Source organism: Musca autumnalis, unplaced genomic scaffold (assembly GCF_047663935.1).
Source record: "Musca autumnalis isolate F117 unplaced genomic scaffold, ASM4766393v1 scaffold_4, whole genome shotgun sequence".
NCBI lineage: Eukaryota > Metazoa > Arthropoda > Insecta > Diptera > Muscidae > Musca > Musca autumnalis.
Window position 1 is genome coordinate 228,500,089 of NW_027411977.1, and position 26,653 is coordinate 228,526,741.

The 26,653-nt window shown below is 36.5% G+C and overlaps 2 protein-coding genes and 1 long non-coding RNA gene across 4 annotated transcripts; 2 read left to right on the forward strand and 1 right to left on the reverse strand.

The window, feature by feature from the left end:
* Positions 1-546: 546 nt before the first annotated feature.
* Hpd (4-hydroxyphenylpyruvate dioxygenase) lies at positions 547-7,931 on the forward strand. Of its 2 annotated transcripts, none has more exons than XM_073984330.1 (4): positions 547-679; positions 6,549-6,959; positions 7,022-7,675; positions 7,746-7,931. In XM_073984330.1, the coding sequence occupies exons 1-4, from the start codon at positions 677-679 to the stop codon at positions 7,818-7,820; spliced, it is 1,143 nt and encodes a 380-aa protein (XP_073840431.1). In that variant the 5' UTR covers positions 547-676; the 3' UTR covers positions 7,821-7,931. The 2 variants fall into 2 exon arrangements, with proteins under 2 accessions (XP_073840431.1, XP_073840432.1); XM_073984331.1 differs by lacking the exon at positions 547-679 and adding an exon at positions 4,545-5,050 and having other exon boundaries at positions 5,713-6,959.
* A 2,060-nt stretch (positions 7,932-9,991) lies between these two features.
* LOC141400678 (uncharacterized) lies at positions 9,992-11,922 on the forward strand. The gene is made up of 2 exons (XM_073980048.1): positions 9,992-11,466; positions 11,541-11,922. Exons 1-2 carry the CDS (start codon positions 10,339-10,341, stop codon positions 11,547-11,549), a joined length of 1,137 nt encoding a protein of 378 aa, XP_073836149.1. The 5' UTR covers positions 9,992-10,338; the 3' UTR covers positions 11,550-11,922.
* Positions 11,923-19,730: 7,808 nt separating this feature from the next.
* LOC141401230 (uncharacterized) lies at positions 19,731-21,341 on the reverse strand. The gene is made up of 3 exons (XR_012412292.1): positions 21,142-21,341; positions 20,996-21,075; positions 19,731-20,933 (listed from the first exon to the last, which is right to left on the reverse strand). It is a non-coding gene; the product is annotated as an uncharacterized lncRNA (long non-coding RNA).
* Between the last annotated feature and the right edge of the window lie 5,312 nt (positions 21,342-26,653).

Genomic DNA, 26,653 nt, shown 5'->3' on the forward strand with positions numbered 1-26,653 from the left:
ATACCTTCAAGCCAACTACCAGCCTCTTTAAAGACAAGCCTCCAAAACGAAAAATGTTATTTGCAATATTAAAAAAAAAACAACAACAACAATCTGTCCGGCCGGTATCACTGCTGGCCCGGTTAACAGACGGTTTCAACAATCTTATGAATTTTATAGATCACTCACACCATCACAAATCCGTCCGTCATTTGTTTACCACCAGAGTTTAAAACAGCCGATTTGAATATCACTCCGGTGTTCTTAATTTATGCACATTTCGATTGAGAAAAGAAATTAAAAAAAATTGAAAACAAGAACAACTATTATTACAGTTTCAGATAGATACGAGAAAAACAAAATACTTGTTTCACTATTTCAGGCGGCTATAAAAAAAATCAATAAGATTCAAAATAAAATATAAATATTCAAATTATTATTAAACAAACATCTCGAACATACAGCGATCGATGCTTGGGACAGGATTTTTATTTCACCTGACAACAGGTCATTGTTGTTGGGCTATCGTTTCTTGAGGCCGGCCCAAAGCGCCACCTCTCTTCTCTGGCAACAGAAGCTATATAAAGCTTTAAGCCGGCCATGCGTTTTAAGTTAGTCTTAAATAAGTTACCCTAAGTGGATCAAGTATTGAATTGATTTTTTTGTTGATTCGGTGAAATCTCTTAATAAACCTATAATGGTATGTGTCAAGTGTGAACGAATGTGTGTGTGTCCGATAATAAAACGGTTATACAAGAGTTTTCAAATTTTAAAAGATTATTCCAGAATGACAAATGAATAAAACATATAACGAATGATATAAAAAATATATACTAAATGCAAAGTCCTTAAAATTATAAAGCTATAGAAATCATGTTCAAAGCTCAGTGTTTTAATTCCAAACTTCAAAAAATTGAAATATGAATTCGGAGATTTGTGGAAAGAACGCTAAAAAGGCGGTACAAAATAATTATTTATAAATCCCGTTTTAAATCCAATATTTCTAGGTATAAATTATACCTACAAATTCCTTTCGTTTGATGACCCATAGTGGAATTTGGTGCAGAACATTTTGTACTTTGGTTGCTAACTCCTACAACGTGGTGTAATGGCAAAATTCGGAGATTTATGGAAATAACCATGAAAAACTGTAAAAAATATTTTATTATAAATTTAATACTATATTATCTTGGTTTATAGTATTGCCACAAATTTCATTTGTTCGGTGACCTATTGTGGAATTTGGTGAAGAATATTTTGTCCATTGACACCGAAATGCTAAAATGAAACCTAAAGCTCCAAATCGGAGAATTATGAAAATTATCCTAAAAAACTGTAAAAAATAATTTCTAATTTATAAATCCCAATTTAAATCCGATTTTTTCTCGATACATAGCTTACCGACTTATTTCATTTGTTCGGGGACCCATAGTGGAATTTGGTGTAGAACATTTTATGCTTTAGCAGCTAACTCCTGCAGTGAAATCTTGTGGTCCAAATAAGAGATTTGTGGAAATAATCCTAAAAAACTATACAAAATAATTTCGTATTTTTAAAAAACTCCAATTTGCAAACGACATTTTCTTGGTTTAGAGTATCCCCACAAGTTTCCTTTGTTCGGTGACCCATAATGGAATTTGGTGCAGAATATTTTTTTCATTGACACCTTACTGCTACAATGAAATCTAAAGGCCCAATTCTGAGATTTGTGGAAATAATCTCAAAAAGCTGTAAAAAATAATTTCTTACTTACAAATCCCAATTTGCATCCGATATTTTCTGAGTTTATAGCATCCTCACAAATTTCTTTTGTTCGGCGATCCATAGTAGAATTTAGTACAGAACATTTTGTCCTTTAGCAGCAAGCTCCTACAATAAAATCTAAGGGGCCAATTCGGAGATTTGTTAAAATAACCCCTAAAAAGTTGTACAAAATAATTTCTTATTTATAAATTCTAATTTACATCCGATATTTTCCGTGTTTATAGTATCCTCACAAATTTCTCTTGTTCGGCGACCCATAGTAGAATTTAGTATAGAATATTTTGTTCTTTGGGAGCAAACTCCAACAATAAAGTCTAAGGGCCCAATTCGGTGGTCTGTGGAAATAACCCCAAAAAAGTTGTACAAATAAATTTCTTATTTATAAATTTCAATTTTTAATCCGATATTTTCTGAGTTTAAAGCATCCTCACAAATTTCTTTTGTTCGGCGACCCATAGTAGAATTTAGTACAGAACATTTTGTCCTTTAGCAGCAAACTCCTACAATAAAATCTGAGGGCCCAATTCGGAGATTTGTTAAAATAACCCCATAAAAGTTGTAAAAAATAATTTCTTGTTTATAAATTCCAATTTGCATTCGATATTTTCCGGATTTATTGTATCCTCACAAATTTCTTTTGTTCGGTAACCCATAGTAGAATTTGAGCCAAAAAATTTTATCCATTGACACCTAGGCGTTACAATAATTTCTTAAAGTCAAAATCGGAGATTTGTGGAAATAACCCTAAAAAGTTTTACAAATAATTTTTTAAATAAATTTCCCAATTTAATCCGATATTTCCAGGTTATATAGCATACCGACTTATTTCATTTGTTCGGTGACCCATAGTGCAATTTTGTGTAGAACATTTTGTTCATTGACATCTAACTCCTACAATGAAATATAAAGGTCCAAAGCGGAGGCTTATAAAAAATAATGATCAAAATATCTCAATAAAAAAATTCTTATTTATAAATCCCAAATTCAATCCGATATTTTCGAGATATATGGTATATCCACAAATTTTATTTGTTCGGTAACCCATAGTAGAATTTAGTGTAGGACATTTTGTCCTTTGGCTGCTAACTACTACAATCAAATCGAAAGGGTAATTTCTGAGGTTTAAGGAAATAACCTGAAACTGTAAAAAATAAGTCAAAACGTGGATTTTTAAAGAACTTTTTTAAAACTTTTTCTTTAAGGCGTGGATTTTTTTAAGAAATTTTTATAAGGCCTCCCTAAGGCGTGGATTTTTTTAAGAAATTTTTATGAGGCCTCCCTAAGGCGTGAAGTTTTTTAAGAAATTTTTATAAGGCCTCCCTAAGGCGTGGATTTTTTTAAGAAATTTTTATAAGGCCTCCCTAAGGCGTGGATTTTTTTAAGAAATTTTTATAAGGCCTCCCTAAGGCGTGGATTTTTTTAAGAAATTTTTATAAGGCCTCCCTAAGGCGTGGATTTTTTTAAGAAATTTTTATAAGGCCTCCCTAAGGCGTGGATTTTTTTAAGAAATTTTTATAAGGCCTCCCTAAGGCGTGGATTTTTTTAAGAAATTTTTATAAGGCCTCCCTAAGGCGTGGATTTTTTTAAGAAATTTTTATAAGGCCTCCCTAAGGCGTGGATTTTTTTAAGAAATTTTTATAAGGCCTCCCTAAGGCGTGGATTTTTTTAAGAAATTTTTATAAGGCCTCCCTAAGGCGTGGATTTTTTTAAGAAATTTTTATAAGGCCTCCCTAAGGCGTGGATTTTTTTAAGAAATTTTTATAAGGCCTCCCTAAGGCGTGGATTTTTTTAAGAAATTTTTATAAGGCCTCCCTAAGGCGTGGATTTTTTTAAGAAATTTTTATAAGGCCTCCCTAAGGCGTGGATTTTTTTAAGAAATTTTTATAAGGCCTCCCTAAGGCGTGGATTTTTTTAAGAAATTTTTATAAGGCCTCCCTAAGGCGTGGATTTTTTTAAGGAATTTTTATAAGGCCTCCCTAAGGCGTGGATTTTTTTAAGAAATTTTTATAAGGCCTCCCTAAGGCGTGGATTTTTTTAAGAAATTTTTATAAGGCCTCCCTAAGGCGTGGATTTTTTTAAGAAATTTTTATAAGGCCTCCCTAAGGCGTGGATTTTTTTAAGAAATTTTTACAAGGCCTCCCTAAGGCGTGGATTTTTTTAAGAAATTTTTATAAGGCCTCCCTAAGGCGTGCATTTTTTTAAGAAATTTTTATAAGGCCTCCCTAAGGCGTGCATTTTTTTAAGAAATTTTTATAAGGCCTCCCTAAGGCGTGCATTCTAAGGCGTGCATTTTTTTAAGAAATTTTTATAAGGCCTCCCTAAGGCATGGATTTTTTTAAGAAATTTTTATAAGGCCTCCCTAAGGTGTGCATTTTTTAAAGAAATTTTTATAAGGCCTCCCTAAGGCGTGGATTTTTTTAAAGAAATTTTTATAAGGCCTCCCTAAGGCGTGGATTTTTTTAAGAAATTTTTATAAGGCCTCCCTAAGGCGTGGATTTTTTTAAGAAATTTTCATAAGGCCTCCCTAAGGCGTGGATTTTTTTAAGAAATTTTTATAAGGCCTCCCTAAGGCGTGGATTTTTTTAAGAAATTTTTATAAGGCCTCCCTAAGGCGTAGATTTTTTTAAGAAATTTTTATAAGGTTCCCTAAGGCGTGGATTTTTTTAAGAAATTTTTATAAGGCCTCCCTAAGGCGTGGATTTTTTTAAGAAATTTTTATAAGGCCTCCCTAAGGCGTGGATTTTTTTAAGAAATTTTTATAAGGTTCCCTAAGGCGTGGATTTTTTTAAGAAATTTTTATAAGGCCTCCCTAAGGCGTGGATTTTTTTAAGAAATTTTTATAAGGCCTCCCTAAGGCGTGGATTTTTTTAAGAAATTTTTATAAGGCCTCCCTAAGGCGTGGATTTTTTTAAGAAATTTTTATAAGGCCTCCCTAAGGCGTGGAGTTTTTAAGAAATTTTTATAAGGCCTCCCTAAGGCGTGGATTTTTTTAAGAAATTTTTATAAGGCCTCCCTAAGGCGTGGAGTTTTTAAGAAATTTTTATAAGGCCTCCCTAAGGCGTGGATTTTTTTAAGAAATTTTTATAAGGCCCTCCCTAAGGCGTGGTTTTTTTTTAGAACATTTGAAATCGATAAAGTCACGTTTTATGGGAGCTTTTGACACTTTTTCACAAAAGGGCCCAAAAAGACCCCTACAATGATGAGCTAGAGGGTTAAGATGTTCCGCAAAAATGTTCCTTATAGTGTTGTTAGCAATATCTCCAAGCATACCCCATAGCTAAAATATAAGGATCTCAAGGAATTTAGGGTCATTTCATTATATCATTGTTCAAAATAGAATTAGTAAGAGGTTTCACAAGTTTTCAATCATTTCTGAGATTTCCATTCAATTTTGAGCCGAGACATATTCAGACACTTATAATAAAATTTTCTGGCGAATATTATTGTGGAACATTTGGAAGCGATAAATAGCCGATTTATGGTAGTTTTTAACACTTTTTCACAAAAGTGCCCAAAAAGACCCCTAACATGAATTGCTGGAGGGTTAATGTGTTCCACAAAAATGGTGCTTATAGTGTTGTTAGTAATATCTCCAAGCATACCCCATAGCTAAAATATAAGGATCTCAAGGAATTTGGGTTCATTTATTATAACATTGGTCAAAATAGGATTAATAAGGGGTTTCACAAGTTTTCAATCATTTCTGAGATTTCCATTCAATTTTGAGCCGAGACATATTCAGACACTTATCGTAACATGTTCTGGTGAATATTTTTATAGAACATTTGGAAGCGATAAATAGCCGATTTATGGGATTTTTTAACAGTTTTTCACAAAAGGGCCCAAAAAGACCCCTAAAATGAATTGCTAGAGGGTTAATGTGTTCCACAAAAATTGTCTTTATTGTGCTATTGGTAATATCTCCAAGCATACCCCATAGCTAAAATATAGGGATCTCAAGGAATTTAGGGTCATTTCATTATAACATTGGTCAAAATGGGATTAATAAGGAGTTTCACAAGTTTTCAATCATTTCGGCGATTTCCATTCAATTTTGAGCCAAGACATACTCAGACACTTATAATAAAATTTTCTGGCGAATATTTTTGTAGAACATTCTGAATCGAATTTCGCACGTTTAAGGGGAGTTTTTGACACTTTTTCACAAATGGTCCCAAAAAGTCCCCTGAAATGAGTTGCTAAAGGGTTAAAGTGTTCTACGAAAATGTTCCTTATAGTGTTGTTAGAAATATTTCCAAACATATCCTATACGGAAAATGTAAAGATCTCAAGGAATCTTGGTTAGTTGCATTGTAACTTTGACCTAAAGAGGGTTAATAAGGAGTTTCATTAGCTTTCAATTATATCTGAGTTTTCCATTCAATTTTTACCTTTGATTTATTTGGGAACTCATAGTAAAATTTTCTGGCAAATATTTTTGTAGAACATTTGGAATCGAATTTCGCACGTTTAAGGAAAGTTTTTTACGTTTTCGGAAAAAGAGTCCCATAAGACCCCTACATTGTGGTGCTAGAGGGTTAAGATGTTCCACAAATATGTCCGTCGTAGTGTTCTCAGTAATAATGCTGAACATAATATATAGTTAAAAACTAAGAATCACAAAGATTTTGAGTACTTGCACTATAGAAATGCTTAAGAGAGCGATTCTGGCCTTGAATTGCAGAAACCCTATTAAGTGGATCCCTGGAAGCATAAAAATCTTTAAAAATCAAAATTATTTACTTGATAAAATCCTTACCTCTACACTTTTTTAATAATTTGTTCCTTTTCCATTTCTGTTACAGACCTCCTACACCGACAAAGGCCCCAAACCAGAATTTGGTAAATTCTTGTCCTTCGACCACTTGACATTCTATGTGGGCAATGCTAAACAGGCAGCCAGTTACTATACCACACGCATGGGTTTCTCACCTCTGGGTTATCAGGGTTTGGAGACAGGCAGTCGCCGTTATGCCAAACATGCTGTCAAACAAAATAAAATTGTGTTTGTTTTCGTTTCCTCCTATGAAACTGATGACGAGGAACATGGCATGCACTTGATGAGACATGGTGATGGTGTTAAGGATGTTGCCTTTGAGGTGGAAGATATTGAGGCAATTTTCAATTTGGCCAAAGAGCGGGGAGCTGAGGTGGTGCGTGAATTGTGGGAGGAAAGCGATGAATTTGGTACAGTAAAATTTGCCACAATTAAGACGGTGAGTTGTGATTTTTCCTGGAAGAAGAAGAAAAGTTATTAAAATTTGTATTTCCCTTTTAGTACGGTGACACCACCCACACCTTTGTTGATCGCACAAATTACAAGGGTGTCTTTTTGCCAGGCTTCAAGGCTCCCGCCGAAGATCCTCTGCTGAAATTGTTGCCTCCTGCCAAATTGGATTTCATTGATCATGTTGTGGGCAATCAACCCGATTTGGAAATGGAACCTGTTGCTGCCTGGTATGAACGTGTCTTGCAATTCCATCGTTTCTGGTCGGTGGATGATTCACAAATTCACACCGAATACTCTGCCTTGCGTTCCATTGTCATGGCCAATTATGAGGAGACGGTGAAAATGCCTATCAATGAACCTGCAAAGGGTAAAAAGAAATCACAAATCCAGGAATATGTGGAATATTATGGTGGTGCTGGTGTCCAACACATTGCCCTCAATACCAGTGATATTATCACCGCCATTCAAAATCTCCGTGCCAGAGGCATGGAATTCTTAACCATTCCATCATCGTATTATGAAATTTTGACAGAAAACCTTAAACACAGCCGCACCAAGATCAAGGAAGACATGGAAGTGCTGAAGAAATTGAACATTCTCATTGATTACGATGAGAACGGATATTTGTTGCAGATTTTCACCAAAAATATGCAAGATCGTCCCACATTGTTCTTGGAAGTTATTCAGCGTCACAATCATAATGTAAGTAAAGAGGGAAATGGAAGAGAGAGAGAGAGAGAAATTAATTGTTTTTGTTTTGTTTATTTTTCAGGGTTTCGGTGCCGGCAACTTCAAGTCCCTGTTTACCGCCATTGAAATTGAACAGGAAAGACGTGGCAATTTGTAAATTTTTGACTTAAGTAGTTCAGTCTCTGTTTTAAGTTTAATTCGCCTTCTATTTGTAGTTTAGAAAATAAAAATAATTAATAAAATATGCAAAAAATAAATTAACCAAAAATTTATGATTTCAAAATTAAACAGTGGATTCCAAGTGATCGTTACATTTTAGGTATATGGTATGTTTGGAGATATTACTAACAACACTATAAGGAACATTTTGGTGGAACACATTAACCCTCTAGCACCGCAATGTAGGGGTCTTTTTAGGCCCTTGTTTGAAAAAGTGTCAAAAACTCCCCTAAAACGTGCGAATTCCTTTTCCAAATATTCTACAAAAATGTTCGTCATAAAATTTTACTAGAAGTCTCTGAACAGGTCTAGGTCCAATATTGAAAAGAAATCTCCGAAATAATTAAAAAACCCCTTCTAACCCTCTTTTGTCCAAACTCACAATGAAAATACCCAAGCTTCCATTGAAACCTTACATTTTAGGTGTATGGTATGTTTGGAGATATTACTAACAACACTATAAGGAACATTTTAGTAGAACACATTAACCCTCTAGCACCACAATGTAGGGGTCTTTTTGGGCCCTTGTGTGAAAAAGTGTCAAAAACTCCCCTAAAACGTGCAAATTTCGTTTCCAAAGCTGTTTCAATGTTTTGTTTTAGAAATCAAAGAAGCACATGTTTATTAGGGCTTTATTTTTTTTAATTTTAACAAAATACCTCACATATTATCAAGCGTTGTATCGCCTCTACAAGCGGTGATTTACTGCGCGGCTTATCGTTCGAACTTGGAGGAGGTTACATATCATTGATATGAAGAAGTCTTTCTGGGAAATGGTTTTTTCCGAATGATATATTTTTTTCTCAAAAAATATATGTCCCTAATGTACATCGAAATAGAAATGAATGTATAAAATGTCATATGAAATTTGACACTTGTAGTCGAATAAAGTAATGAACACACCTAGTTTAAGTAAAACACATATCGATAGTGGTTATTAGGTTGAATACAACCATGTATTTAAGTAATCGATAATTGTACAGTAGATAATAGGTGTGTCTTTTTACGTGATAATTTGTAATAATTATTACGAAATGTTACTAAATGCTGTCTTTTTACACAAAAGTTCAGTAAAAGAGAGCGAAGTGAGAGAATAGTTTTGACAGATGTTTGCTGAGAAATTGCTAAAAGTTGCTGAAAGAATTTTTCCCAGCAACCTTTAGCAAGTTCGATCAGCTGTTTTTTAATCATCTGCAAATGGTCAGCTGCTCAATGTTTATCTTATTTTTTGTGGAAAAATACTATAAATATTACGACTCAGGTTTATTTATTGATTATTTTATTAATATATTAATTATTTTCTATTTATTTTGCTTAAAATTGAAGAACTTTTTCATTGCTTTGGAGTTATTTTTTCGTTCATGCATTGGCGCCAATGTTTTTGTTTTGGTTATCAACTGTTATCTTGCTAAAGTTTACTAAATGCTGTCTTTTTACTTTTTTCTCTATTTTCGTATCAAAGAGAAAAATCTCTCTTACTCTCTTGAAAGAAGTTACTGAATAATTATTACTGAAAAAGTAAAAAGACACAACTAATAAGGGTTGATAAGAATAAATAATCGCGTCATGCAGACATTGAACGTTTTCAGACGATAAGGTTTGACTGCTCAAAAACGTGGTTTCCGTTTTGACTCTCATTCGTAATTTTCACATCTAGTGTTGCGTTTTTGAAGTCATTGTATACAAGCGTACTTTTTGAACAAAAAGAAGTGCGGTTTTACATAAATGTACCAAAAAGGTTTATGTGTGTATTGTATTTAAAAATTAAAAAAGTAATTCTTGTGAATCCCATAAAATTGGGTAAAATGTATGCGTTGTTAAAATTGTTGCCTCATGCGCGCATGCCATGTAAAAAATAATGTAATAATTCTTACCACCTGAAGGTAAGATGATACCTGCGTTACCAGCGTAAATTTTTCAAGAAAGATTTTTATGAAATAGGGAAATACCTTTGTTATTAACAGGTACGTAGAAGTCATGTTTTATAGAACACCTTTATTTGTAAAAAATATGATGAAACGGGTAGATAATATCTTACATGCTAGTGTTGTATGTATGGTACTTTATGTACGTTTTCGTTCACTTACTTCCACATTTTGTTTCAACACTGACACAATTTACGAATGACAATCAAAACGGACAACGCATTTTTGAGCAGGCAAACCTTATCGTGTGAAAACGTTCATTCATTGTGTGATCGGCAAACTGAACGGACGTGTTTCAACAACTTCAGGTGTATAAAAGAACGACGCTCAACCACCAATTGTGAAATTGTGAAATAAAGACAAAGCCAACCAATGAAAGTGCGATTTTAACAAAAGTTAATGAAAATTAATTAAATAAAAACTGAGGAACTGAGGCTATTGAAAAATAAACTTAAACAAAAACTGAGGAAATAAGAAACTAAACCTAAAACTAAAAGTGGTTAAAAAACGAAAAGAAAAACTAAAAAGAAAATGGTGAACGGAAAATTAAAAGCTCATCTCGAGCAAATGGGCATAAACTGCCCACAAACACCAACTGTCCAAGAGCTAAGGGACTTGTTGGAAGACATTCGAGAAATTAATGCATCAACGCCACCAGCACTCCGGCCAGATGGTGAGTCATCAAAAAATCAAGCAAGCGACGACAGGCACGTACAACAAGAATTTCATCAGCCAGCAAGCCAGTCGTTACATACACACACACACGTACAGCAACCAGCCAGCATACCATCGCAACAAGCAGAAACAACAACTACGTCACAAACGCACGTAGCCACAAACATGCATGCACAGACAAACGACGAAGCCGTTGATAGAATAGAGAAGTTAAAGGCGCAATTAAAAGAAATGAAGTTGCAGAATGAAGAGGAAGAGAAGAAGGAAAGTGTGGTTACGTTTGCGGACATAGAAGCAGCGTTGCCAAAATTTACTGGTGACGACGGTTATGCTGTTACTAAGTGGGTAGCAGAATATGAAAAAGTAACGAACGTTCTGAACTGCACGGAGGCAGAGAAATTTTTGTATGCACGTCGAATGTTGGCTGGTAGTGCAGGCTTGTTCGTGCGCGGAGCAAAGGCGGAAAGCTGGTTGGCACTAAAGAAGGAATTGTGCGATGAGTTCCAGAAGCCACTTGGAACTAAAGAAATACTACGGCGGTTGGACAACCGCAAGTGGCAGAGAGGCAAGGAAAGCCTACATCGATATGCATTGGAAATGCAGCAATTGGCAGATGGGGCCCCCATCACAGAAGCAGAATTAGTCGAGTATATCGTAGAGGGAATGTGCGACAAGTCGGCGGCATCCCTAGTCTTCCTACACGCAGCAACAGTGAGTGCTTTTAAAAGATTGATTCCACGCTATGAAAAGATGGTGGCCGAGAGGGCCCAGCGGCTAGCAAGAAGCAACACGATCAGTCCAGCCCTGGCTGGAACCAGATGCTACAATTGCCAGGGGTTCGGACATTATCAGTCCAGTTGTAAGAAGGAGCAACGGCCCAAGGGGGTCTGTTTTAAGTGTGGTCGGTCGGGCCACTTGAAAATACATTGCCCACTCAGAGCTGTGGGAGCGGTGCAGGAGCAGGAGGTTGACTGGAATATTAAGGTAAGAGTAGCTTTAGGTCCTAGAAATTCCGGGTCTAATTTTTATCTCATTTCTTCCCTACTTGACACGGGTAGCCCATGTAGTTTCATCAACCAGGCGCTGGTTAGGTCCCTATGCCCAAAATTTAGAATGAAAAAGGAGAAGCCCTCTCGCTTTAGGGACCTAAATGGAGGGAGACTGCAAGTGTGTGGCCAAATAAAGGCAGCCCTTGAATTTGGAGGGAGAAGAAAAATTATTGATTTAAAGATTTTAGTGGATAAGGCTCCGTGCACTCTGGTGCTCGGAAGAGATTTTTTGAAGTTATTCTCAATTAATTTATGTGTAAGAAAAGGGGACCCGGATCCCAGTGAATCATGTAAAAATACCGGGAACACTTATGTTAAGATGGTTTTAAATACGGACCCAAATGATGAGAAAAAACAAGGGCCGCTAATAAAAAATGAATTGAATCATAAACTGTGTGGTGTTCTTTCTAATCCCAATAAAGGGGAAAAGCCTAACCCTGTAAAGGCAGTGAGTGTGGATAAAGGAGTACAAGGTACAGGAATAAAACTGATAAAAGAAATAAACAAAAGAGAAAAAGTACAGGGTAAGAAAATGGAACTTAGCGAAGATACAAACAATAATGAAAAGGAACAGGGTGCGGAATTAAAACTCATGAATAAAGTAAATGATAACGAAATACAGGATATGAAGTTCAAGCCTATAGAAGGAATAGAGAACAATAAGATAAAACAGGGTGAAGAGTACAAACATGATGATCCCGAAAGGGAGGTGGATTGGGGAAAAGTTCATCATTGTGAGGAAGTTCTTGAATCTGAGGTACTGGTGGGGGAAGATCATCCCCTACAAGGAGTGTATGTTGTTAAGGAAATACAAAAGGGGGATGAATGTAGTGCAAACACCGAAGACACTGAAGAAAGGTGGGATATTAACCCAGATTTAAATGAATATGAAAGAAAGGAGCTTTGCAAGTTGATTAAGAGGAATTATTTTGAAAAGATAGAAAATGAGCCAAGGGCTTCTGACTTCAAAGCGTCAATTTTGGTGAACTCAGGGAATGCAACCTACTGTTCGCCGAGGAGACTGTCCTTTGCGGAGAAACAGGAGGTTAGCAAAATTATTGCGGACTTGTTAGAGAAAGGGATCATAAGGCCCAGTAACTCTCCTTATGCATCACCAATAGTGTTGACCAAGAAGAAAAGTGGGGAGATTAGGATGTGCGTGGATTATAGAGCACTTAATAAGATGATCGTAAGAGACAATTACCCTCTGCCCCTAATTGAGGATTGTTTAGAATACCTCGAAGGAAAATCGTGGTTCACGATAATGGATTTGAAATCAGGTTTTTATCATGTGAGACTAGAAGAGGAATCGGTGAAGTATACGTCATTTGTAGTGCCAAACGGTCAGTATGAGTTTTTGAGGTTACCATTTGGGTTGAAAAATGGACCAGCGGTATTTCAACGTTTCATTGCGGGAATTTTTCACGACTTTTTGGAAAAGAATGAAATGGTAATCTATATGGACGACATCGTGATAGCATCAAGGACATTAGGAGAGCATATTCAATTGATGAAGAGGGTACTGGACAGATTAGCCACGTACGGACTGAAGCTCAAGATAGAGAAGTGTAAGATTGAATATTTGGGTTATAAGGTTTCAAGAAAAGGTATTGCACCTTCAGACGGGCATGTTAAGGCAATCGAGGAGTACCCGATGCCCAAGAATGTAAAGGAAATGCAAGCATATTTAGGGTTATGTTCATATTTCAGAAAGTTCGTTAAAGGCTTCGCATTAATAGCAAAGCCCTTGTATGCATTAACTAAAAATGGAGCAAAATATGAAATTACCGACGAATGCAGGGAGGCCTTCGAGATTTTGAAGCGTCATTTGACTTCAAGCCCTATTTTAGCGATTTATAACCCAAGTAGGGAAACGGAACTGCACTGTGATGCGAGTGCAATAGGGTTTGGGTCTATCCTGATGCAGAAACAGGATGACGGTGTATTTCATCCGGTAGCTTATTTTTCGAAGAGAACGATAGATGCGGAAACAAGATACCACAGCTTCGAGTTAGAAACGTTGGCAATTATATATTCATTACGAAGATTTAGAGCATACCTTGAAGGAATACAATTCAAGATAGTAACAGATTGTAATTCGCTCGCGTTAACATTAGCAAAGAGGAATATAAATAGCCGAATAGCGCGCTGGGCATTTGAATTGGAGAACTATAGTTATACCATCGTCCATAGAGCGGGCGAGAAAATGGCCCATGTGGATGCATTGTCAAGAATAGAACAGGGTAATAGGGACGAGGTGGTAGCAACTATAGAAGTAGAGGATATAGATTTTCAGTTATGCGCAGCGCAGGCTAGGGATGCAGAAGTCAGTGAATTGAAAGAGAAACTAGAACAAGGACCGGTAAATGGATATGATATGGTAAATGGGGTGGTTTATAGGAAAATTAACGAGGATTTGCGATTTTTCGTCCCGAAGGACATGGAAACGGAGATTATTAGAACCATGCATGAGAAGTTAGGACACCTTGGAGTAGACAAGTGTTATTTGAAAATGAAAGAGCATTATTGGTTTCCAGAAATGAAGCAAAAGATAGAAAAATATAAGAAGACTTGTATCAAGTGTATCATGTATTCCGCTCCTCATAGGCCTAACGCAAGGGCGCTACACAGTATCCCGAAGGAACCTAAACCGTTCCACACGGTTCATTTGGATCATTTAGGCCCCTTACCGTCCCTTCAATCAAAAAGAAAGCATATTCTAGTTGTTATAGATGCTTTCACGAAATTTGTTAGACTTTACCCAGTATTGACGACGAGCACCAAAGAGGTCAAGGCAGCATTATTAAAGTATTTCGATTACTATAGTAGGCCAGTTAGATGCATTACGGACAGAGGAAGTTGTTTCACCTCAAAAGAATTTGAAGAATTTTTGGAAGAGAAAAACATAGACCACGTTAAGGTGGCTGTCCACTCGCCCCAAGCAAATGGTCAGGTTGAGCGAGTGAACAGAACCTTGGTGGGAATGTTGGCTAAACTTAGTGAGCCGGTAGCACATGCTGACTGGGTGAAACAACTTAGTAAAATTGAATTCGCATTTAACAATACAGTGAATAGATCGATTGGGGATACTCCGAGTAGGGTACTTTTTGGAGTCAACCAAAGAGGAGAAATAGTTGACAAGCTTACAGAATACCTAGAGGAGAACTTTTCAGGCCCGGGGGGGGGTATCAAAGAAATTAGAGATAAAGCCGAATTAGCTATTGCGAGGACGCAAAAATATAACGAGCAGCGATCCGAGGAAAAAGGTATCAAAGTAAATTCATTTAAAGTAGGTGATTTTGTAGTAATCAAAAATGTAGATACGACAGTGGGCGTAAATAAAAAATTGATACCAAAATTCAAAGGGCCTTACACCGTGCGCAAGGTGTTGCCACATGACAGATACGTTGTGGGCGACATAGAAAATTGTCAAATCACCCAGATTCCTTATGATGGGGTGATAGAAGCGTGTAATATGAGATTGTGGAAGACCGATGACCCTGGTAATGGGACCTAGGGCTGCTCTGCCCGATGTATATAGTTGTAAATAAATTGTACATAGTAGTTGTTAAGTAGTTTAAGTATTTAGTCCATTAGTTTAAGTACACTATACACTTGCGTAGTTAACTTGACCCCCATGTGACCGGGGCGGTCACACCTATCAGGTTGGCCGAGCTGTAGTCGAATAAAGTAATGAACACACCTAGTTTAAGTAAAACACATATCGATAGTGGTTATTAGGTTGAATACAACCATGTATTTAAGTAATCGATAATTGTACAGTAGATAATAAGGGTTGATAAGAATAAATAATCGCGTCATGCAGACATTCATTGTGTGATCGGCAAACTGAACGGACGTGTTTCAACACACTAACACTACAACCCAGTTCAGTCAGCTGGGTATTGTTGCTACCTTTTCTTGTTCTACCATGGAAAATACCCAAGATTCCATTGAAACCTTACATTTTAGGTATAGAGTATGTTCGGAGATATTACTAACAACACTATAGGGAACATTTTTGTGGAACACATTAACCCTCTAGCACCACAAGGTATGGGGCTTTTGCGTCCTTTTTTTGAGAAAGTGCAAAAAACTCCCTTAAAACGTGAGTATATCGGTTCCAAACATTCTACAAAAATATTCGCCAGAAAATTTTACAATAGGTCTCTGAATAAGTCCAAGATCAAAATTGAACGGAAATTTCAGAAATAATTGAAAACTTATGAAACTCCTTTTTAACCCACTTTTGCCCAAAGTTACAATGAAACTAACCAAGATTCCTTGGGATCCTTTTATTTTGGGTATAGAGTATGTTCGGAAATGTTGCTAATAACACTGCAAGGAACATTTTGGTGGAACACATTAACCCTCTAGCACCACAATGTAGGTGTCTTTTTGGGCCATTGTGTGAAAAAGTGTCAAAAACTCCCCCAAAACGTGCGAATTTCGTTTCCAAATATTCTACAAAAATGTTTATCATAAAATTTTACTATAAGTCTCTGAATAGGTCTAGGTCCAAAATTGAAAAGAAATCTCCGAGATAATTAAAAAACCCCTTCTAACACTTTTTTGTCCAAAGTCACAAGGAAAATACCCAAGATTCCATTGAAACCTTACATTTTAGGTTTATGGTATGTTTGGAGATATTACTAACAACACTATGAGGAACATTTTTGTGGAACACATTAACCCTCTAGCGCCACAATGTAGGGGTCTTCTTGGCCCTTGTGTGAAAAAGTGTCAAAAACTCCCCTAAAACGTGCCAATTTCGTTTCCAAATATTCTACAAAAATGTTTGTCATAAAATTTTACTATAAGTCTCTGAATAGGTCTAGGTCCAACATTGAAAAGAAATCTCCGAGATAATTGAAAATCCCCTTCTAACCCTCTTTTGTCCAAAGTCACAAGGAAAATACCCAAGATTCCATTGAAACCTTACATTTTAGGTTTATGGTATGTTTGGAGATATTACTAACAACACTATGAGGAACATTTTTGTGGAACACATTAACCCTCTAGCAATTCATGTTAGGGGTCTTTTTGGGCCCTTTTGTGAAAAAGTGTTAAAAACTCCCATAAATCGGCTATTTATCGCTTCCAAATGTTTTACAAAAATATTCGCCAGAAAATTTTACTATAAGTGTCTGAATATGTCTCGGCTCAAAATTGAATTGAAATCCCAGAAAGACATTGAAAACTTATGAAACTCCATATTAACCCTTTTTAGGCCAAAGATACAATGACATCCTTACATTTTAGATATGGGGTATGTTTGAAGATATTACTAGCAACACTATAAGGAACATTTTCGTGGAACATCTTAACCCTCTAGCACATCATTGTAGGGGTCTTTTTGGCCCCTTTTGTGAAAAAGTGTCATCAACTAGGCCTTATAAAAATTTCTCAAAAAAAAATCCAAGCCTTAGGAAGGCCTTATAAAAATTTCTTGAAAAACTCCACGCTTTAGGGAGGCCTTATAAAAATTTCTTGAAAAACTCCACGCTTTAGGGAGGCCTTATAAAAATTTCTTAAAAAATCCACGCCTTAGGGAGGCCTTATAAAAATTTCTTAAAAAAAATCCACGCCTTAGGGAGGCCTTATAAAAATTTCTTAAAAAAATCCACGCCTTAGGGAGGCCTTATAAAAATTTCTTAAAAAAATCCACGCCTTAGGGAGGCCTTATAAAAATTTCTTAAAAAAATCCACGCCTTAGGGAGGCCTTATAAAAATTTCTTACAAAAATCCACGCCTTAGGGAGGCCTTATAAAAATTTCTTGAAAAAATCCACGCCTTAGGGAGGCCTTATAAAAATTTCTTGAAAAACTCCACGCCTTAGGGAGGCCTTATAAAAGTTTCATTGAAAAATCCACGCCCTAGGGAGGCCTTAAAAAAATCCACGCCTTAGGGAGGCCTTATAAAAATTTCTTAAAAAAAATCCACGCGTTAGGGAGGCCTTATAAAAATTTCTTAAAAAAAATCCACGCCTTAGGGAGGCCTTATAAAAATTTCTTAAAAAAATCCACGCCTTAGGGAGGCCTTATAAAAATTTCTTAAAAAAATCCAAGCCTTAGGGAGGCCTTATAAAAATTTCTAAAAAAAATCCACGCCTTAGGGAGACCTTATAAAAATTTCTTAAAAAAATCCACGCCTTAGGGAGGCCTTATAAAAATTTCTTAAAAAATCCACGCCTTAGGGAGGCCTTATAAAAGTTTCATTGAAAAATCCACGCCCTAGGGAGGCCTTATAAAAATTTCTTAAAAAAATCCAAGCCTTAGGGAGGCCTTATAAAGATTTCTTAAAAAAATCCACGCCTTAGGGAGGCCTTATAAAAATTTCTTAAAAAAATCCACGCCTTAGGGAGGCCTTATAAAAATTTCTTAAAAAAAATCCACGCCTTAGGGAGGGCTTATAAAAGTGTCTTTAAAAAATCCACGCCTTAGGGAGGCCTTATAAAAATAGCTTAAAAAATCCACACCTTTGGGAGGCCTTATAAAAATTTCTTAGAAAAATCCACGCCTTAAGGAAAAATTTTTGGAAAAGTTCTTTAAAAATACACGCCTTAGGGAGGCCTTTTAAAAATGACCCTTTCGATTTCATTGTAGTAGTTAGCAGCCAAAGGACAAAATATCCTGCACTAAATTCTACTATGTGTTACCGAACAAATAAAATTTGTTGATGTACTATATATCTAGAAAATATCGGATTGAATTTGGGATTTATAATTAAGAATTTTTTTATTGGGATATTTTGATCATTATTTTTATAAGCCTTCACTTTGGACCTTTAGATTTCATTATAGCAGTTATGTGTCAATGGGCAAAATGTTCTGTACTAAATTGCACTATGGGTCACTGAACAAATGAAATAAGTCGGTACACTATATAACCTAGAAATATCGGATTTAAATTGGGAGATTTATTTAAAAAATTATTTGTACAACTTTTTAGGGTTATTTCCACAAATCTCCGATTTTGACCTTAAGAAATTATTGTAACGCCTAGGTGTCAATGGATAAAATATTCTGTACCAAATTCCACTATGGGTCACAGAATAAAAGAAATTTGTGAGGATACTATAAACCCGCAAAATATCGGATGTAAATTAGAATTTATAAATAAAAAATTATTTTTACAACTTTTATGGGGTTATTTTAACAAATTTCTGAATTGGGCCCTTAGACTTTATTATGGGAGTTTGCTGCTAAAGGACAAAATGTTCTGTACTAAATTCTATTACGGGTCACAGAGCAAAAGAAATTTGTGAGGATACTATAAACCCGCAAAATATCGGATGTAAATTGGAATTTATAAATAAGATATTATTTTGCACAACTTTTTTGGGCTTATTTTCACAAATCTCCTAATTGGACCCTTAGACTTTATTGTAGGAGTTTGCTGCCAAAGGAAAAAATGTTCTGAACAAAATTCTATTACGGATCACCGAGCAAAAGAAATTTGTGGGGATGCTATAAGTCCCGAAAATATCGGATTACATTTTGAATTTTATAAATAAGAAATTATTTTGTACAACTTTTTTGGGGTTATTTCCACAGACCACCGAATAGAACAGAAACACCCCTAAATCGTGCGAATTTCGTTTCCAAATGTTCTACAAAAATGTTCGTCATAAAATTTTACTATAAGTCTCTGAATAAGTCTAGGCTCAAAATTGAAAAAGAAATCTCTCTCTAATTAAAAATCCCTTATTAGCCCATATTTAGTCAAAGTTGTAATGAAATAACCGAAGATTCCTTGAGAGCCTTATATTTTAGGTATAGGGTATGTTTGGAAATATTGCTAATAACACTACGATGAATATTTTTGTGGAATACATTGACCCTCTAACGCTACATTGTAGGGGTCTTTTGTTACAGGACCCTGTACGCGACTTCGAGGGGGCATCATTGATGGTCCGCGGCTAGCTCTGTCCACCTTCAGGGTAGGTCCCAACCCTTTGCCACCCAGTCCCAAGGTCCGTTGCAATAAATTTTAATGTCTTTCCTACAAACAACTTTTATATTCCACAACAGTTTCCATTTGAGTTAGAGGACACCCTAATGTCCTTCGCCGCCCGCCCAACCATGATCACCCGGTCCAACTACTCCGCCAGTGACCCCACTACCCCGCCCACATCACATCACTTTACCACCTTACCTTTCCTTTCCTTATAAATTCCGTACTAATACATGTTTAAAAGTCTCTTTTCACAGCATAATTAATTTTTATTAAAAATAAGTAAAACTAACATTAAATTTTGATCTACAACCTAATCATAATTACAAGAAAAAAAACGATATCAATTCAATATAATAAAAGTCAATAAAATCATGTATATATATATATTGTTTGTTAATTTCTTTTGTTAGCCAAATTAAAGGGCAAAATCTGGAACGCTTACGCAAGCAATTACAAAGAAAACATCGAATGTATAAAATTTCACTCTAAATCCGAATGGCCTTTTTGACCTTAATCATTCACAGGGAATTATTTCCTTAGAGGCTATTTAGTCTCCTGGCTTAATACTAATGTGCCTTACTCGAACCTTTAAATAATTGTCCTATATTAAGGACAAGAATATTAATCGTTAATTTACACTAAATGTTATACGCTTATAAGTACTTCACAAAACATAAAAAAAAAAACAACTGGAATCCTATCTCCTAAGAGGCACACTAACGTAGGTTTTAGCGCAGCGCTACTGCTGCATTAATAACTGCGGTAACTGCGACGCAGACGCTTACCTATATGATCGTAAAAAAAATTTGAGGTTAATGATCATCAAATGGACTTTACTATTAAAATCTAACCTTGAAGGAGCTCCCTAAAGATTTGTTTTTTTGAAAATATTTTTTTTTGCTGTTCTTTTATTATGCTAACACATATCCAAATCATATAAATAAATCGGTACGTTTGCAGCCCTCACAATAGCTTTGATACTCAAGTATACCGCTACGGATTACACAACACCAAATTACATATAAAAAATAGGTTAGAATAAATAATAAAGAAATAACTATAATGATTAAAAATAATGATCGTATTTTCTTTTTTTCTTTTTTGTAGCAATTGTCCGTGTATAATAATATTATTTAAATTTTCGGGAAATAAAATAACTCGTCGGATACTCTTGATCTCATTTTTTCTTCAGGCCTGATCTCGTTTAAAAATCATGGATTTGGAACACTCCATTTGGCTCCTGAAATCTTACACTAGCGGTCTGACTTACTGTGTGGATTTAAGCATTAAGGATCAAATTAGCATCCACCAGGATTCGACTGTAACAGGGCAATCTACACAGGCCCCCAGATTAACCAATCCGTGGGGCTAGTTTTCATAACTTGTAGTTAGTGGAAACAGAGATTGATTCCAAAATATTATTTCCTCGTTTAGGAGCGATACTCTATGTTTAATAAAAAGAAAAAAATCACTACCACTTCACCTTTGGATTACCCTTTTACTTGCCTATGAATATATAGTCGCGCTGGGTTTATTTCGTCAGACCCCTTAGATATGCTGGTATTTATAAACCACTCTTTTTCACTCTAAAATAGGAATCGCATTTCTTCAAATGAAAAATGTTCACTAAATTCTTGTTACAGAAAACTCACTTTTCGTTTATTACAATTGACTATTTTGCAGTGTTCAACTAGTTATTAAAAATTATTTTGCTTTATACATTATATTGGCACTTAGACTTTGTACTTCATCAGACTATGTATGTCTTTAAAGATTACGGTTTACTTAGCAAATGATTCTAGAAGGAGCCACGTATACTTGGCAAAGTCTAAAAAAACATGACTTCCCTCTTATTCATTACATATATTCCGTAATAACTTTAAATAATTTTCCCCTCTTTGAGTTCATTAGAATCCTACTCTTAGCTCATCATCATGTTCAAGTACATTTCCGGTTTTGCTAGTAAGAGAGGTTAAATGCACTTTTGCACAAGATTCCCTCTTAAGGGTATTTTTATACCAACAAACAGTATAGGGCAACAACAACACAGTGGCAACATCATTTTTTTAGTACTTCTGACGTTAACAGCTGATTGTTACCAAACATCAGTTTTGCCGGCTCTCACATGTAGAGCAACATTAACAATTTTTCTATTTCTTTAATTTATTTTTGTACTTATAAGCTTATTAATATATTTTTCTTTCTTTTCCAGGTCTTCTCATCATCCATTTGGAAATGCACGGTGATGTTCCTGGTGGGATCCATGAGACTTTCCACTTCGTGGGATTTCTTTGGACCAAGCCAATGTGCATCCTGGTGCTTGACAAAATGGTTGGCATCGGAAGCAGTCTTTTCGGGTTCGGGGAGAGTCGCAACCATAACCCAGTTGCAAAGGAGGCTCTTCCTGCCTACATGGGTGGTTCCAGAAGAAGGCCCACTCCAACGATAAAAAAAAACAAAACGCATCTAACAATACACACACTAAAGCCCCCCACCATCAACTACAGCCAAAAATAATGCATCTTGAATTCAGCCACCACGGCAATGTGGCGAATCCAAAAGACACAAATTGCATGCCCTAGTCCTTACACAAATTATAATTAAGGACATGGCTGAACTGTGGACTAAAATTGTCCCGAAAACTACAACGAACAAAATTGATTGTATTTGTCTCGGGTGTGGACCGGATCGTTCCACCACTGCAATGTGGACGATCCAAGGCAACGTCCACTAGCTTCCCTAGTCCCTCCAGCATGATGAAATAAGGGACTGGGTGGTAAAAAGGTGGAATAGAGGCCGCCACGTAGGGCGTTTTTGGCCTCACCTAAGGGTGGGTCCACGCAAATTTTTTTTTTGCTGCTTGCTTGTTGTACATTTGCGGACTGCGGGTATGTGAGGGCCCCGCAACAAAACTCCATCGATGGCAAAGGAAGACGCCAGGGATGGTGTGCGGTGGTCCTCTATGTTGGTATGGGTGATTGTGATTTGTTCCAACGTGGGGAACTCCCACACCCTGAGATGCGCCGGGCATTATGGATATTAGGGAAGTATACTCGGTATAAGATAGTATACTTTCTGATTATGTTGGTCTCTTTTCAGACAATGGTGACGAAGTTTACTATCCATGACTGTTGTCCTATGCTTTGTAATTGTCTACGAGGGAGGTTTGGAAAGTGGGGAAGCATACTTTTTCTAAACTACAGTGAGTATATCTATAAGTATTGAGGGGTGTATAAATTAGCTGGGGTATAATTACGGTTTGTTGAATAAAAGCAAATAAATAGGGACAGCACGAACAAGGAGATTAGGTAGAAAATATCACAGGTATAAATAAGTCATATTGCACTTATAAAATGACTTATATACTATTAGGACGGCACATAACAAAAATGCTTATCCTAATAATATCACAGACTATTTCTATTATTGCATTTATGACTTAATGTCCTTTACATGATATACCCCAATTGGCCTTCCTTGTAGATTTTCGAGTTCATACATGTTTTCACCTACTGGTTTTACAATACGACATTTCAAGAACTTTTTGCAAAACTTGGCATTTATGTTCTTCGAAAAGTCGGATTGCGCTACGTTGCGCCTGTAGACCTCCTGGCCGGGACGAAATTTGACAACTCGGGCCCTTTTATTATATCTTTCAGAACTTCTTTGATATGCTTTGTGGAGATTTTCTTTAATCTTGGCTCTGATAATTTCTAATTTCTCAGGTCTTTGTAGATCTGTGACCTCATGGTCAGACATAGACATGAGTTTTCTCGCTAATACATAATCATGCCCCCCTGAAAACATATGAAACCCAAATAGGGCAAAAAACGGGGTGACCCCTGTGGCCGAATGTACCGAGTTGCGTAAAGCGCACTCAATTTCCGAGAGGTACATATCCCAGTCTCGGTGGTCTTCTTCAAGATATGTTCTAATAGCTGTGATGACTGATTGATTCACCCTTTCTGAGGCGTTAGATTGTGGTGAATAAAACGCCGTCTTTATATGAGTGATATTATAGGTTTTAATCAACTGTTCGAAGCTTTTGGAAACAAATTGGGCCCCGTTATCACTATGTATGATCTCGGGGACTCCGAATTTATGAAATATTTCTTCAGTTAAGAATCTAATAACGTTTCCTGCTGTAGCTTCCCTCATCGCCTTTAAGAAGGTAAACTTCGAAAAGTGATCTACCACAATAAATATATAAGTATTGCCCTTTTTAGACCGGGGGTACTTCCCTAAAAAGTCTATATATAACTTCTGAAAGGGTCTTTCAGTAACGACCTCTTTTCCAATAGGTGGCATCATGTTTCGGTTATAGGACTTCGCTTCTTGACAAGTCTGACAATTTTTAATGTATTGTTTTACTTGAATAGTCATTCTAGGCCAATAGAAGAAGCGTTTTATATGTTCCAACGTTTTGCTTACACCCCCATGAGCTGATGTTGGTGTCTTATGGGCCTTTTCTATAATTTCATGTGTGATCCCACTTGGTAACCACAGTTTCCACTTAAGCTCTTCTATTTCCGATTCGGGTAAAGTCTTCTTGAAGACATAACCATCCTCCACTTTCAGATCTGGCAATTTATCCTGATTAGAAGTTATTGTTTGAATTAGATCTAAGTATTCGTCACTCATAAACTCCACTGTTTCAAAGTCTAACAATTCGTTTCTATCCAACTCTTCAACACTTATTGGGACTCTCGATAGCATATCGGCTACAATATTTTCCGAGCCCTTGCGATGCTCTATTTCGAAATCATATGCTTGTAATTGTAATGACCAACGTGCTAATCTTCCGCTTAAATCTTTAAGATTCATTAGCCATTTCAACGAGGCATGGTCGGTTATCACCGTAAATGGCATCATTTCTACGTATGGTCTAAATTTCTTGATGGCCATAACCGCAGCTAAACATTCTTTCTCCGTCACGCTGTAGTTGCGTTGACAGGAGTTCAATTTTTGCGAATAGAACGCAATTGGATGTTCTTCGCTTTTGTCGTTTAGCTGGTAGAGAACCGCGCCAATGCCATAATCAGAGGCATCGCATTGAATATAAAAGCGTTTAGAGAAGTCCGCGTGACGGAGCACGGGTGCCGATGTCAAGGCCTTTTTCAAGTTTTCAAAAGAGGATATTGCTGACTCATTCATTTCAAACTTCTTTGTCTTTTTTAGAGTATCGGTCAATGGTGCTGATATTGAGGCGAAATCTTTAATAAATCGCCGATACCAGCCGGCGGTACCCAAAAAGCTTCTTACTTCTCGCTGGTTTTTTGGTATTTTAATATTCCGAATAGCTTTAATTTTATCGGGATCGGTCTTTAATTGTCCGTTTCCGATAATAAATCCTAAATATTTCAACTCGCGGAAGCAGAACTGTGACTTTTTAAGTCCTATAGTTAAATTTGCCTTTTTAAGACACTTAGCTACCTCTCCAAGCAGCCGCAGATGCTCATTAAAGTCACTTGAGATTATCAAAAGGTCATCTAAGTATACGAAGACGTTTTCTTTTAAGCTCTGTGGAATAACTCGGTCCATCAACCTACATAAGCGCTGTGCCGCGTTACAGAGCCCGAACGGCATAACCCTAAATTGATATAGGGGTCTGCCGGGCACTGTAAACGCGGTATAAGCTTTACTCTCCTCATCAAGCTGGATTTGCCAAAAGGCATATTTCAAATCCACGCTGCTTATGTAGTAGGTTTCATCGATTCTGCTCAAGATCCCGTCAATATTCTGTAGCGGATAAGCATCCTTAACAGTTAGCTTATTCAATTTACGGGCATCGAGGCAGAATCGATTCTTCCCAGGCTTTCTAACGATTGTGGTCCGATTACTCCACGGACTTTCACTCTCTTCAATTACATTAAGTCTCAACATGTTATCTATTTCTTCGTATACTATCGATTGTACCGCAGGAGATATCGGATAATATCGGTCTTTGACCGGAACAGCTCCATCGACCAACTTGATGGTATGCTTCTCGAGGCTTGTTTGCCCCAGACCCTTATCCTCAAAAGTGTCGAACATTTGGATTACTTTATCTAGCTGTTGTTGCTGTATTGGTGTTAAAATATGTGGATTTAGTTTATACTTTTCATTTTCTAACACTGAATCTTTTTGAATTTTTTCAATATTAACTTCCTCAACATTTATTACATGAGGAGCAAGTTCAAAGGCCCTCCAGAAATCAATCCCGAGGTACAACTCCTGCTCCAAATCAGGACATAACAGAAATTCTAATTCATGATGTTCATCGCGGTATAAAACATTCAGATGTACTTTGCCTAATACCCTATGTTGTTGGCCACTTGCTGTTGTTATTTTAGAGAAGATAGGTTTTAATTCTAAATCTAAATGTTCAACTAAGTCTTGACAATTCTTTCCTATTATGCTCACGGAGGCTCCGGTATCCAACAGTCCCTTCATTTTTACACCATTCAACTCTACCTCGGCAAAAACTCTAGGATCCCGTCGGCTACAAAATCTTCCTATGGCTTCTGTTAATATTTTCATGTTTTTCTTCTTCTCATAAAACTTCTGCCTAACTTTCGGAACTTTTCTTTGGGATTCTGTACCCGATATTTCATCACAATTAAAAATGTTTGATCTTATCTTATCATAATTATTTTGTCTTATCTCTAAAGGTAAATAGTGTCTGTAATTAGAATAGTTTTTAACATTATTAGATTCTGAGATCTTTCTAATGATATCTTCTTTTCTCATATTTTTCAGTTCGTTTACCGGGGGTTTTCCGACGGACGTGGTCCCCCCTTGTATTCCACGCCCTTGTGCCGGTTTCCCTGACAATTTTGGCACTTGGGTGTTGTTGTACCAGGATTTCCACAACGGTAGCAGAAAAGTGTCCTTACAGTTGCTTCACAATCACGAAAGATGTGTCCGGGCTTATGACAATTCCAACAGCTCAATGACGGTTTTGTTTGGCGATCATATTGAATAGCAGATACATCTTCAATATCATCGTTTACGTTACCATTAGGTGGAATGTCAGAAAAATCGGTGTAAACTTCATTAACCTGACGATACTGACGTGTTGGTGGAGCTACGGCACTGTTGATTCTCCGAGGGAAATTCTTTTCGGCCTCGTTACATTCTACTCTAAGATGTTCAACCGAGGAGACGGGTATTGGATACACAATC